The sequence below is a fragment of the Halichoerus grypus genome, chromosome 11 (assembly GCF_964656455.1).
Source record: "Halichoerus grypus chromosome 11, mHalGry1.hap1.1, whole genome shotgun sequence".
Classification (NCBI taxonomy): Eukaryota; Metazoa; Chordata; class Mammalia; order Carnivora; family Phocidae; genus Halichoerus; species Halichoerus grypus.
Window position 1 is genome coordinate 39145002 of NC_135722.1, and position 13316 is coordinate 39158317.

A 13316-nucleotide genomic window follows, 5' to 3' on the forward strand; every position below is an offset into this window, starting at 1 on the left:
TACAAAACCCCAGGACATCAGAGGACCAGAGAGATGGCCTCCTAGCCTAGTGGCCTTCAAAGTGCATTTGTTAGAGCCCTAGAAGTCCCCTGAGAATTCAGTGGCCACCTGGTGGGCCATGGGTGAGGGAAAGCCATGTGAACAGAGGTCCGGGTCCCCACCCTCCACCTTATTCACAGCAGTTTTATTTTCATCTATATTATATACTGGGCTTCACACAATATTTCACTTGACAAGGGGACCTTGAGAAAGTTTTGAAACCACTGGTCTTATCCAACATTTTCATTATTCATTTGGGAAAACAGAGGCCTATAAAGGGGAAGGGGCCCCATACCTCACTCTTGGCCCAGGGTCCTGATTGGGACGTGGCCCATCCAGAGCCTTGAGCCAGACCGGGGGGCAGATGAGGGGCACCCCTGGGACCAGGAGTGGGTCGGCTCAGTGGAGTGGGGATGGGGCAATCCTGAGCTGCCCAGGCCTGAACCTAGAGACCACCCATAGCCCTTGGCTGCCCTCGAACACCAGTGCATGGAGTCCTGCTCCCGACACTGTATCCTAGAAACAGCACTGCGCTGGCCAGCGAAGCCCTTGGGTGCCCACCTCCCAGAACCAGTAGAGGCTCGAATGGGCTCTAAGCGCTTCTGCAATGAGAAGGACATCTCTGTGCACTCGGAGCTGCTCTTGCCAAGATTCCTACACCCGGTTCAGAGGTGGAGCAATTGGATGGCCCAGAGATGACTCATACTGGAGCAAGCCCGCAGTTACTGGCCGCCCCCCACCCCCACCCCGCCCGCCACGGTCCTACAGGAGAAATGATCGGCATCAGACACACAGGCCCGAAAGCAGCCCCACACGGCATAGTACCCAGGCCCATACTCCCAGACGGGCTTACTGCTCACAGGGAGCCAGCACGCTGTCTCCCGCAGCACGGGCTTCCCTCCCGCCTCCTTCAGCACCGGCTGGAAGAAGTCCCAGGTCCAAGTCTTCTGCTGAGCCCCGGTGCCTCTCCCGAGAAAGACGCGTCTCAGGGCTCCTTCCCAGCCTGAAACGAGCAGGCTGCGTCAGCCCTGAGCCTCAGACTCTGGCTCAGAGCTGATTCAGAGCCTTCTTGCAGGCCTGCGGGCGCAGGCCATCCGCACACGGCGCAGTGAATGGCTCCCGGCTCTAGACGACACCGCGGATGGCTCCGTCGCCTCGGGTTCCCCCGTTGTGCCTTCCCTACGGCAGCTGCCGGGCTTTCTGCAAGCCCGTCTGCTGGGCCTGATGAGTGCCCGGAAACTCCAGGGGGCTGTCAACAGGGTCGCCCAGATGTTTTCCAGACCCTTTGATTCCTGTGGTCATTTTCAGACTTGGAGATGTCCACGCCCCTCATTCCAAATAGACCCTGGGCTCTTCGAGAGCAAGGGACCCGGTCTTGGTGGATTCTGGAACCCCTTCACCAAGGATGGGCCCTGATCCACAGAGGAAGTGCCCGGGAAGTGTTAACGAATGAACTGATGAGTACACTCTTAGGGCCACCATGGGGTGGGGAGGCTGAATGAGGGGGTCACACCCCCTCCCACCCGCCTGTCCTCTGCTTGTCTCTTACACGTGGGTGAGAACTGTACCGTGCAGTCAGAACTAGGTGATAGTGAGGGTCAGTATCCTCCGCCGGGTTAGCTAATGTGCCATGGGGGCCAATGCGAGTAAATACCCACCCATTTTTAAATTCCTTTTTTTCTGATAGGCCAAGTAGATTGGCCTTTGTATTCCTCCCACGTGAGAAGGAGGAAGGGAACAGAAGAGGGGCATGAGCCCCACCGTGTACTCACAGGTCATGGGCCTGGCGTCTGCGGAGACTGTGTATGGTCACCACATTCCAGGTGTGAGTGGGCTGTTCATACCCTCACCTGTCTGCCACATACTCTCCCTTCTGGGCCACAGGCACCCCCCTTCCCTTGATACCCCCACCCTCTTGGTTCCAGTAGGCTGTCAGATCCAAACTAGATGAGGCTGTGCTTGCAAAGGTGAATCTGGGCCCAGGGCTCAGAGGAAAGCGCTCTTTCCCCGCCCCTGCCCCCCGCCCCCCGGGCACCTGCCAGTTCCGAGGAAAGAGACTTAGTAATAGATGGGACTTGGGAGTTAGCACGTTAGGTGGGACATGGTGGGACGGTCAGAGAGAGTGAGGGCAGGTGTTCAAGCAGGAGAGTGAGGTGGCCAGACATGTGTACGGAAGGCTCTGAGCAGCATGTAAAGTGGCCGCTTCCCTCATACTCAGGGTGCTTCATGAAGGCTGGCAGGAGGCCGGGTCCTGAGGGCCCTGGGATTTAGGACCAGCCACGCTAGTGTTCCTATCAATTCCGGGTTCCAGTCCCCGGAAGGCCCCATTTAGCTTGAGACGGCTTCACCTGAGCCCTGGAGTCAGCTCACCTAGGTTAAAATCTTCCTTCATCTTTCATTGGCTGGGTGCCGTTGGGCCAGTTACTTAGCCTCTCTGCACCTGTCCTCTAGCCTCTAAAACGGGCCGGTGGAATTACTGTGGGCTGTCATCAGACCATGTTTCCCAGATGCCCCCCATGTGCAGACGCTCGGTGTATGTTCATCTCTTTTCCCCATTAGCTACTATGTCCCGGAAAACCCACACTGCAAATGGCTTTGTGTTTAGTCCACTTGAGGCCACCAGAGGTGCTTCCTCCAGGCTGGGTCCCAGTAGAGTGAACACGGTGTTCCCTGCGGCAGCTGAGGCTGCTTGGCTTTCACATCCCGATATTTGTGAATGGCTGTGACACACATAGTGTGACCTGGCAGTTCTTCGGCTACATGGCCCCTTGGGACTTACTGTACCCGTTGCCCCACCAACCCCCCGCCCTTGGTTCCTGGGCCACACAGGCAAAGGCTCCGAGGGGACAAGGCACTGCTGGATGAGAATTCACACCCACCTTCAGCCTCCCACCCACCCATCTGACGGCTGACTCAGGCCATGCTGGGGGCATCAAGGGAGCTGAAATCCAGGGAGACTGACACCCACTTGTTTGTGGCCCTGGGAAGACCATTCTCTTCTGCGGACTTCACTTCCTCATCTATAAAATGCTCAGAGGCTGACGGCCATGACCGTTAGGGACTTTCCACCTGAACATTCCTGGATTCTCCAATGAATAAGAAAAGAATTGGAACCCAGTCCCTACTCTATCCCTCATGAGAAACCAAGTGAACAACCCGTGCAAATCAAGATCCCTGAGAGAGGGCTCCTCCCCTTCAAGATGCCTCCTGGCTGAGTGTGATGTGTGCAGTAAGGTGATCTGGCAAACTGGACCCAGCAGGGTGCAGCTGGGCAGGGCACCCAGACCTGTCAGTCAGTCCCCTGCCTCTGCCACCATCAGATTCATGAATGGCCCTACGAGGGACGTGACGAAGGTCTGCACGGGGGCTGGGAGCTCTGACATGGCCAGATTCAAGGAGTCATCAATATGGCAGGACTCGCAGAGAAGTTTCCGTGTCGGCGAACCCCCTAGAAGATGTGCTCCTTTTAGGGTCAAGTCTTGGTATGCCCCATCCCTTCTGAGAACTGTCTCCCTCCCCAGACCAAACTGGAAGAGCCTGTTTTTTCCCAGCAGGAGGACAGCCAGCACCTTGGGGCCAGGGTTCAGGCTTACCCCAGCCCAGCCCAGCCCAGCAGGCCTGATGACAGGCAGAACCGAATCGCGACACTGCCCAGGGCAATAAAAATCCGAGAATCCGTGCTTCATCTCAAAAGTCAGCTTTTTATTATTGAGGGCCAGGGCCCAAGGAGGGAAGGGTGTTGAGCTAAAGCAGCATTGCTCTCTTTCCAGGAAATGTTGCGAGCTGCAGTGAAAGCTCGAGATGTTGCATTTTTTTTTCAACTCAAGCATGTGTTTTTCAAAAATATCATCCTTCCCCACCCCCCACCCCACCACTAATTTTAGAATCAGATCAAAGCCAAGCTACTGTCCTCTGTTTCTGTTGGGAAAATACTATATTTATTCAAGATGCAGAAGTGGGTCTCTGCAAACCTCCAATTGCTTCAGGAAAACAAATCTGCTTTAGACTATACAGAAACCATGATACAAAATTTATTTCATGCTAGAATCGCTTTGCATAACATTGGGCATGCAGTTTTTTACTCTGAAGTACTAAATTGCATACAATGCCAGGTTGTGCCTTAATAAAGGTGGAGGAGGGCCACCCCTCCCGTGGTCCTGATCGTTTGGTGCTCTAAAGGAACACTCGGAAGATCCGTACGGTGCGGATTATTTACTATGAACAACTTGTTATGAGAGCTGGTCACACTGGATCTACACACCAAGAAGATGATAGAATCAACCTAGACTAGCCGCTGTCAGGGGTCTTGGGGAGACGTCCGCTGGGTCACAAGCATGCCAGACAGAGAGGGAAGAAAGCAGCAGTGCACGTTTCCACAATTCTATTTGGAGCAAAGTTCTCAGTTTCCGCGTGAGAGATGCGCTATGAAGGTGAGGTCAATATGACCAATGACTGACCGACTGCCCTTTTTGGAACCTTGACTCTCGAGCTCGTGTACAAAAAGGGAAGCCGTCCATTCCCCATCCCCACCCCCACCCCCACCCCCCAGAAACGTACAGGTTTCTACCAAACGCCGTTACAGTCTGGCTCCAGCAACGTGTGTAAAAGTAAAGAGCTTTGAAAGAAAATAGAGGACTTCTGCTTTTTTTTTTTTTCTTGTTGTTGTTTAGGGTGATCGTTACAGTTGCAGGGGGTTGGTGGGTTTGGTTTGCTGGGTTTTCTGTTTAACTTCATGCAAGTCATGCTAAGGAACCCCTCCACCTCCCTCCCCGAATAAAATAAAATGTAAAAAAAAAAAAAAAAGAGAGAGAGAGAGAGAGAGAAAGAAAGAAAAGAAGGAAAAGAAATCCTCTACGGTCAGTTACCATTTGGCCGTAGAAAAAGCTACGTCCGTCCTAGTACAAGACCTGGGCCACTCGGACTCGTCCGGCAAACCTGCATGGCGTGAATTTACTCTGTCCGAGGGTGAGGAGGGGCTGCTGGTCCACCCAGATGCTTAATAGCCACCAGTGTCCTCGGCCAAGCCGCCTGGTCAAGTCACTCTCACAGCCTCTGTCGGCATATACTTAGCAATGACAGGGCTTTCTTTGCAAAGATCTGTATGTAAAGAATACAATTAACACTTGAGCTTCTCTTCTTGGCTTTCCCATCCCGCTTGGTACTTAGTTTTTAAGGAAGGAGGAGGAAAGACAGAACAGCCGCATGCAGAGGCAGGCCGAGTCTTCTCCAGCTGACGTGGTGTTCCCATGCAGTGAGCCGGCCCAGCGCGCCTCTCTCTCCCTCCTGGGGACCGGGTCGAGTCCCTAACTTTCCTACTCTGCATGTGGCTGAGGCACTGCAATTCTCCTGAGAAAAGCAAGTCCTCAGTGCTGTCATGACTCCATGAGAACAGGGCCGGGTGGATGGGGTGGGGGCACTTCAGCCCTCGTGCCTCCCAAAGACTCTGGCACCCCCGCCTCTGTGGGACTGGGCAGCAGGTCCCACCTGTGGATGGTGGCTGCCACTGGGCTCCCTCGGCCGCTACAGGGAGATGGGGCTTCTTCTGTCCCACTCTCCCTGGGCTTCTAGAAGCACAGTGAAGAGACTCTCCTGTCTGCTCTTTCAGGCCACCCAGATGGACCCAGCATTCAAGATGAAGGAGACAGGCAGCCCATGAGAACTTACCGGGCAGAGCACACACAAAGCCTCCCTGCTTTCCCCTTCTTTCCCCTGGGCCACCCCTGCTCCTCGGATCCTAGAGCCTCCACCCAGGAGAAGCCAGTTGCGAAGGGGAGCATCGGGCCTATCCATGGAAGGTGCCAAGGATGGGCCCGCCTCAGGCCCGCAGCCCTCCACCATGCAGCACCATGCGGGCAGGGTATATGCCGCACTGGGGTCCGGGGGACCTCCAGGCAGGGCAAGGGAGCGGGGGCCAGCCCGGATCAGGTGGGCACACTAAGCACCAACAACCAGAAGGACTTCCCCATCTCAGCGTAGGTGCCTCTCCTCTCCTGGGTTTGGGTTGGCCCTTTATTTTAAATTCTGTGTTTTCTCCTTGTGTGTTGTTGAACCGCTTCACATACTGGAGCAGTCGTGAATGGCCACAGGCTACACCAACTATTGCTCTAAAAAAACCAACTATGGCTCCGGCCCAGCCTGCTCACTCCGGTCAGCATGCGTCCCGTGTGAGCCCGTGAGGCACTCCCAGACATGCATGAGTTGCCCAGCCAGTCCGATTGGCCAAGGATGGCTTCCTCTACCTTCCAGGCCAATGCCCGAAGCCTGGAGCTAGGGTGCTCTGGGCCCCCGCCTCCAGCTTCTCTCCAGCCCATGCTCAAGCTCTAGGAGAAGTCTTCACCCCAGGGGGTCAGCCTCAGATAAGGGTCTGATAAAAGGAGACCTTGAACAGAGGCCACCGTGGAGCTTAGCCTTCACCAACCACAAGGGGGCGCTAACCACACCCGGGGCTGTGACCAGGGATGCAAGGTGCTGCGCAGAGTCCTGCTTAACCTTCTCTCCGCGAGTTCTCTAACTGCCACTAGCAATATTCTGACTAGCACACATCTTACCTCTGCAATGACACTGGCCTCATCCCCAAGCCCTGAGGCCACCTCTCTCCATGCCTCCCCTCCCACTGGCCTACAGATTCTCTTTAAAGGGTGCTCTTCCAGAACATGGACCTCGGGTGGCTAAGCCCACAGGGTCCTGGCCAGGCCAGGCCCACCCTGTTGCTCTCTGCAACCAAGGGACAGGGGAGATCACTTTGCCTTCTTGGTCTCACCTGCCATCTGCCGGAGTAGCCCGGAGGAGTCAAGGCTCCCCTCACATCCCCAGTGACCCCCCTGCCTGAGGGTCACAGCCCCGTAGTCATCCAGCCTGTCCCTGAACCCCTTCCTACCCCTCAGCTCAGTTCCAACCCCAGCTACCGGGACCTCAAGTTCTCTCTGCCAGCCTGACATCCCACTTGGGAGAAAGGGACTCAGACCTCCAGAGACCAACCCTGGGGGGGGCTCTTTCTGCTCCTTGCCCCCCCTCAGCGTGCCTGCCTGCCCCTCAGCACCCCTCCCCCGCCACCCCACCCGCCCACCTGCAGGAGCGCGAGGCGGCCCAGCTGATGCAGAGTGCCCCCGCCTCCCCTACATACCCTTTCTCATTCCTCCACCAGGTGGGCACGCGTACTCCCCGGTTGATAAGAGGAAGCAGGGTCCGTATCTCTCGCGGGTGCCCGAGCGAGTAAAGGGCAGGCCCTCATCAGGAGTGAGGGCCTGGTCTATGTGGGGGCAGTCTTCGTTCGCCAGCGCGGCCTTCGCCACCTCCCCATTCAGTTTGGAATCTTCAAACATATAAGCAGAAGCTATTGAGACACTGAAAACTGTTTAGTGGGGGAGGGGGATAGGCCAGAGGTGGGGCATTGGCAAAGGGCAGCCTGTCCCTGAGGACAGAAAAGCGAGTGGGCCATGGAGGGAAGCACGAGGCTACGGGTCCCCAGCTCATTCGGGCAGCCTGTGGGCTGCCCACAGTGCAGGGAATGGGGGGGGGGGGCTCCTGGGTTTGCTCAAAGTTTGCAAAAAGATGAGTTGGTGATGGGTCCAGCAAGCACGGTGCTGGGGGCCGGGCCCAGGGCCCAAGGCAGGGCCGATGAGACAGGATGGTGTGGATGCGGTCATGGGTAGGGGGCCAGACACAGAGCTCAGGGAGAAGACAGACACGCAGAAAAACTCCAGTCCAGAGAGGTGGCCTTTTCAGACCTCTGTCTCTTGCTGACCAGAGCCTGGCTGCTGGCCATCCACATCTAGCTAGTTCCTCAAGGCTTCCCTAGCACTATCTAGACCCCATCTATCAACTCTCCCCCCCTGCTGAGGGATCCCACCTCATCACACACTTCACACTGTCCTCCACACATACCCTATCTCATCACTCATCCTGCCCCCCGCCCATTTGGATTCACCCTGGTCACTCTGTATGCCCCACCCCCCACACAGACCAGGCCTGGTCATGCAGTCCCCTCTGTCCCCACACAGACTCACCCTGGTCACTGCAGCCTCCTCTGTCCCCACAGACTCACCCTGGTCACTCTGTATGCCCCACCCCCCACACAGACCAGGCCTGGTCATGCAGTCCCCTCTGTCCCCACACAGACTCACCCTGGTCACTGCAGCCTCCTCTGTCCCCACAGACTCACCCTAGTCACTCTGAATGTCCCACCCCCCACACAGACCAGGCCTGGTCACACAGTCTCCTCTGTCCCCACACAGACTCACCCTGGTCACTCTGAATGTCCCACCCCCCACACAGACCAGGCCTGGTCACACAGTCTTCTCTGTCCCCACACAGACTCACCCTGGTCACTCTGTATGTCCCATCCCCCACAGACTCACCCTGGTCACACGGTCCCCTCTGTCCCCACACAGACTCACCCTGGTCACTCTGTATGCCCTGCCCCCACACAGACCAGGCCTGGTCACACAGTCCCCTCTGTCCCCACACAGACTCACCCTGGTCACTCTGTATGTCCCACCCCCCACACAGACCAGGCCTGGTCACGCAGTCCCCTCTGTCCCCACACAGACTCACCCTGGTCATCTGTATGTCCCACCCCCCACACAGACCAGGCCTGGTCACACAGTCCCCTCTGTCCCCACACAGACTCACCCTGGTCACTCTGTATGTCCCACCCCCCACACAGACCAGGCCTGGTCACGCAGTCCCCTCTGTCCCCACACAGACTCACCCTGGTCATCTGTATGTCCCATCCCCCACAGACTCACCCTGGTCACACAGTCTCCTCTGTCCCCACACAGACTCACCCTGGTCATCTGTATGTCCCACCCCCCACACAGACTCACCCTGGTCACACAGTCTCCTCTGTCCCCACACAGACTCACCCTGGTCATCTGTATGTCCCACCCCCCACACAGACTCACCCTGGTCACACAGTCTCCTCTGTCCCCACACAGACTCACCCTGGTCATCTGTATGTCCCACCCCCCCACACAGACTCACCCTGGTCACACAGTCTCCTCTGTCCCCACACAGACTCACCCTGGTCATCTGTATGTCCCATCCCCCACACAGACCAGGCCTGGTCACGCAGTCCCCTCTGTCCCCACACAGACTCACCCTGGTCATCTGTATGTCCCACCCCCCACACAGACTCACCCTGGTCACACAGTCTCCTCTGTCCCCACACAGACTCACCCTGGTCATCTGTATGTCCCACCCCCCACACAGACCAGGCCTGGTCACACAGTCCCCTCTGTCCCCACACAGACTCACCCTGGTCATCTGTATGTCCCACCCCCCCACACAGACTCACCCTGGTCACACAGTCTCCTCTGTCCCCACACAGACTCACCCTGGTCATCTGTATGTCCCACCCCCCCACACAGACTCACCCTGGTCACGCAGTCCCCTCTGTCCCCACACAGACTCACCCTGGTCATCTGTATGTCTCATCCCCCACACAGACCAGGCCTGGTCACACAGTCTCCTCTGTCCCCACACAGACTCACCCTGGTCATCTGTATGTCCCACCCCCCACACAGACCAGGCCTGGTCACACAGTCTCCTCTGTCCCCACACAGACTCACCCTGGTCACTCTGTATGTCCCATCCCCCACACAGACCAGGCCTGGTCACGCAGTCCCCTCTGTCCCCACACAGACTCACCCTGGTCATCTGTATGTCCCACCCCCCACACAGACCAGGCCTGGTCACGCAGTCCCCTCTGTCCCCACACAGACCCAATTCAACCGTTCAATCTGCTCCATCCCCACGCAGACTTAAGCTAGTCACTCAGCCAGCGCTGATCCCCCACACCAGTCACGCGGGTGTCAGCCGTCCCGTTCTGCCCGCAGCGGGCCTGGTCAGCTGGCGAAGGCACAGCAGGGATGAATGCAGGAGGCAGTGAGAGCGGGCCATGATTTGGGAGGGCCTCCCATTCCTCTGCCTCCTCACAGCAGCGTCCCGGCAAAGCAGAGCAAATGGACGTGTAAAGACAACAGTGGCGGATGGACTCGGGCAGGTAAAGAGTCTTGGCGTCTGTGACAGCCTGAGAAGGAACCCGGGAAGAGGTTTGAGGACACATCTGGCGGGGGGCAAAGCGCGGCCAGAGCAAGGAGCTCTCCCTCTCCCAGGTCCAGGAGCAGAGGTGTGCAAGCCTCTGGAGCCGGCAGAGGTAGCTCTGTCCGACCTCAGCTCCCGCCCAACACTCTTGGGGACTGAGCCTGCCCCCTGCTCTCTGCCCTCAAGGCAGAATCTTCCAGGCCAGGGTGGAGCAACTCAGTCCTCACGGTGGGCCCCCGGGGGGCTTCCTCAAAGACTTCATCTGGGGGGAGAGCCTCAAGGGAAAGCAACACCAACATGGGTGTGAACACGAGGGGGGGCTCTCTGAAAGACTAAAGAGGGGACCCTCCTCCATGACCCTGTTCACATCATGTAACTACACGCACGAGTGATCCTTCTCCATGTGCACGCACTCAGCGTGCCCGTGGGTGGGATCACGGCCCGTGTACACATCATGTCACTACAAAGAGGCAGTCAGTCAAAAGAGAAATGGACCAATCAGGTTTATTCGTAAAGCAAATCCAAAAAAAATCCCATCATAATTTTGGAACTTAAAAAAAAAAGTCTGTCGTACAAGATGGCAAAGCATTTCACGTACAGTGCGTTTCTTGACAAATCCCAGGGGCTTCACTCCCCGGTTTATTCTGAACCAGAAAGGCCAGTTACCAAGGTAACTCCGACACCACGTGCCTGGGGCCTCTCTGGGGTCTGGGAGCTGCCGAGCACTTGGGGCGTGTCTGTGGGCACACACGTGTGCGTACAGACAAGCCCCGGCCTGCCTCCCATTCTGGCCGACCCCTGTCTTCCCTCCCAGGGGAGGGGCTGAGGGAGGAAGGCAGCGGGGAGAGAGAAGGGAAGGAGTATCGGGGAGGTGAGAGTGGATGAGGATGCGGAGCTGGGGCTCCTAGTACCCTGCACAAATTGTCCTCAAGGGGAAAACAGCGAGTCGTACCCAGCAGCCTCTCGGTCTGGGAGGGGAGCCAGGGTTTGCCGTCTCTCTGTCGGCCATAGTCTGTCTGTCGGTGGAGGTATCTACAGCCGGTAGTTCTGGGGGTGGGTCAAAGGTGGGTGGTAGAAGCTGACACCCCTCCTTTGGCTCCGAGTGCTGAGTGCTGAGCCCCTGCCCACCGGCTCTGCCCCTCAGTGCCCTGCCCCTGGAGAATCGAGCTCCCTGGGCCTTTAAAGGGCACCAAGTTGGGCTGGTTTTCCCTACAGGGGCTGGGGGCAGGGGCAGCCATCAGGTGCCCCAAGGTGGGTGTGAGCTGGACACCTTTCCCTGGAAAGACTCCAGGACACCCCTGGGGCATGCTGCTCCTCTCAACCACGGTGACCTTTGAGGGGAAGCTATGACTGGGTGGGTGTGTTCAGGTCTTGTTCTGTGAAGAAGCCAGCCTCCCTAGGCAGGTGGCTTATCTGCGGTTTGGGGTGCTCTCAGAAACTGGGAGCATTGGGGTGGCTGGAAGAGAGAGAAACCAAGGAGGGGCCAACTCTGTAAACCTGGGGGACCCGTGAAAGAGGCCAGAGGTGCCAGCGCACCCAAGCCTCCCTGCCCTCCTGCCCCCACCCTGTCCTCCCCCCGGGAGCCTTGGTTCCCACCCGCTCCCCAGAAGGCTGTGAGCCCCGCCGGCCCCTGGGCCCCCACTCGCCCCGCCGGCCTGCAATGATGAAATGGCAGCATGGGCAGCGTCTCACAGAGATGGTTTCCAGGCTTTGAAATGGGCTGAGATAGATGAGCATCCACAAGAGGGTCATTTTTTTTTAAACTTTGGAGCAAGGAGAACCCGGTGTCTGGGCCCTCGGCCAGCACGGCTGGCTTTTCTGCCCTGCTCTCTGGGCAGCGCCGACGTACTTACTGTTCACACCAGCAGCGGGCACGGGGGGGGGGGGCACGCCGGGCTGGGGCGGGGGGGGTGCTGGGCATTTCCTTGGGTTTAGCCCCGAGGGGTCTGCCCAGCGGGGGCTCAGGGAAAAAGTCCCAGGCTAAGAGGGGACGGTCTGTGAGAGACACGAGCAGAGTATAATCACGAGAACTGGCACAAGTCATGCAACAAAACGAGGAGAGAGAGAGAGACATGATTAGTGGAGAGAGAGAGAAAGAGAGAAAATGTGAACAACACAGAAAAGAACACCCATGCCTGGCCCTCAGAGCGGGTTCGCTTCCCCGGGGGCCTCGAGGACCCCACTCCGGACCCCCGCTGCCCACCCTGGCCCTCCATCCCGAACAACAACCCAGTCAGCCCGTGTGGAGGGCCCCTGCCCACACCCCGTCTGTCCCCTCTGCCCGCTCCTGGCACCCTCCCTGCCCCGCGGACTACCGCCCCTCCCAGCAGCCACCGCGGCCCGGCCGGGGAAGGTGGAAGGCCAGGGCGGGGGGCGCTGCGCACTCAGCTGCTCAGGGGAGAATCTCCCTTCAGAGATGACCCAGAGGCTGCAGGGGTGGCTCCTGGGGAGCCCAGATAGCACTTTCCCTGGGACCTCACGGCTGCACTCCATGCCAGTGGGCAAAAAATGGGTCTGGCCCCCAACCCTCCCCCGTGCCAGCACCCTGCTCACCTATGGTGGGACCCCACAGCCCCGGACGCAGCCACAGAGGACCAACCCATATCACAGGAGCAGAGATGGACAAGACACACACGTGGATGGACATGGCAGGACAGAGGGAGCAGTCCTAGCTGTCCAGAGCAGGTGGTCTAGGGCCCCCACTCTAGATGGGGGAGGGAGAGCCTTTCTGGGAGATAAGCAGCTTCTCCTGGGCCATCCGCCCCAGGCAGCCCCTGACTGTGGGGTGCCCTCCCGGCGTCCCCCTAGGAGGCTCTGCAACCCCCACGGGACAAATCCCCCAAACAGGGAGGCCATGCCAGCCATAGAGAGGACGAGACCAGGTCATCCCTCCCAGACACACAGACCTGAGGCTTCAGGACAGACCAAGAGATGGAGGTGAGGGACAGTGTTGCTGATACGACTGGGAGGCTTTGTTTGAGTCCTGGGGGTCTGGCCCTGGGGGGTGAGGGGTAGGGGATACCCCAGAGCCCAGCAGGCTACATCTAGCCTTAAACCAGATTCTAAAAGTGGAATTGGAAAACGCAGATTTTGTTGAGGCCACCTGACTGTCCTTGGGGGTGGAGCAAGGCTGGAAAGGCCTTGGGGGCTGTGTCTTACCTCTCCCAATTCTCGTAGGGTCAGATCTCCACACACATTTGCCTTCCTCACCTCTGGCTTCCCCCCCCCACTCA

The 13316-nt window shown here is 58.0% G+C and overlaps 1 protein-coding gene across 1 annotated transcript in view; it reads right to left on the bottom strand.

The window, feature by feature from the left end:
• Window positions 1-4818: 4818 nt before the first annotated feature.
• KCNC1 (potassium voltage-gated channel subfamily C member 1) overlaps window positions 4819-13316 on the bottom strand; it is a 44717-nt gene continuing 36219 nt past the window's right edge. Inside the window, exons 3-4 of the mRNA XM_036116316.2 lie at window positions 7163-7351; window positions 4819-5136 (exon numbers count right to left, since the gene is read on the bottom strand). Coding sequence (XP_035972209.1) covers window positions 5072-5136; window positions 7163-7351 — 254 coding nt within the window. The 3' untranslated portion in view covers window positions 4819-5071. The remainder of the gene's footprint in view (window positions 5137-7162; window positions 7352-13316) is intronic.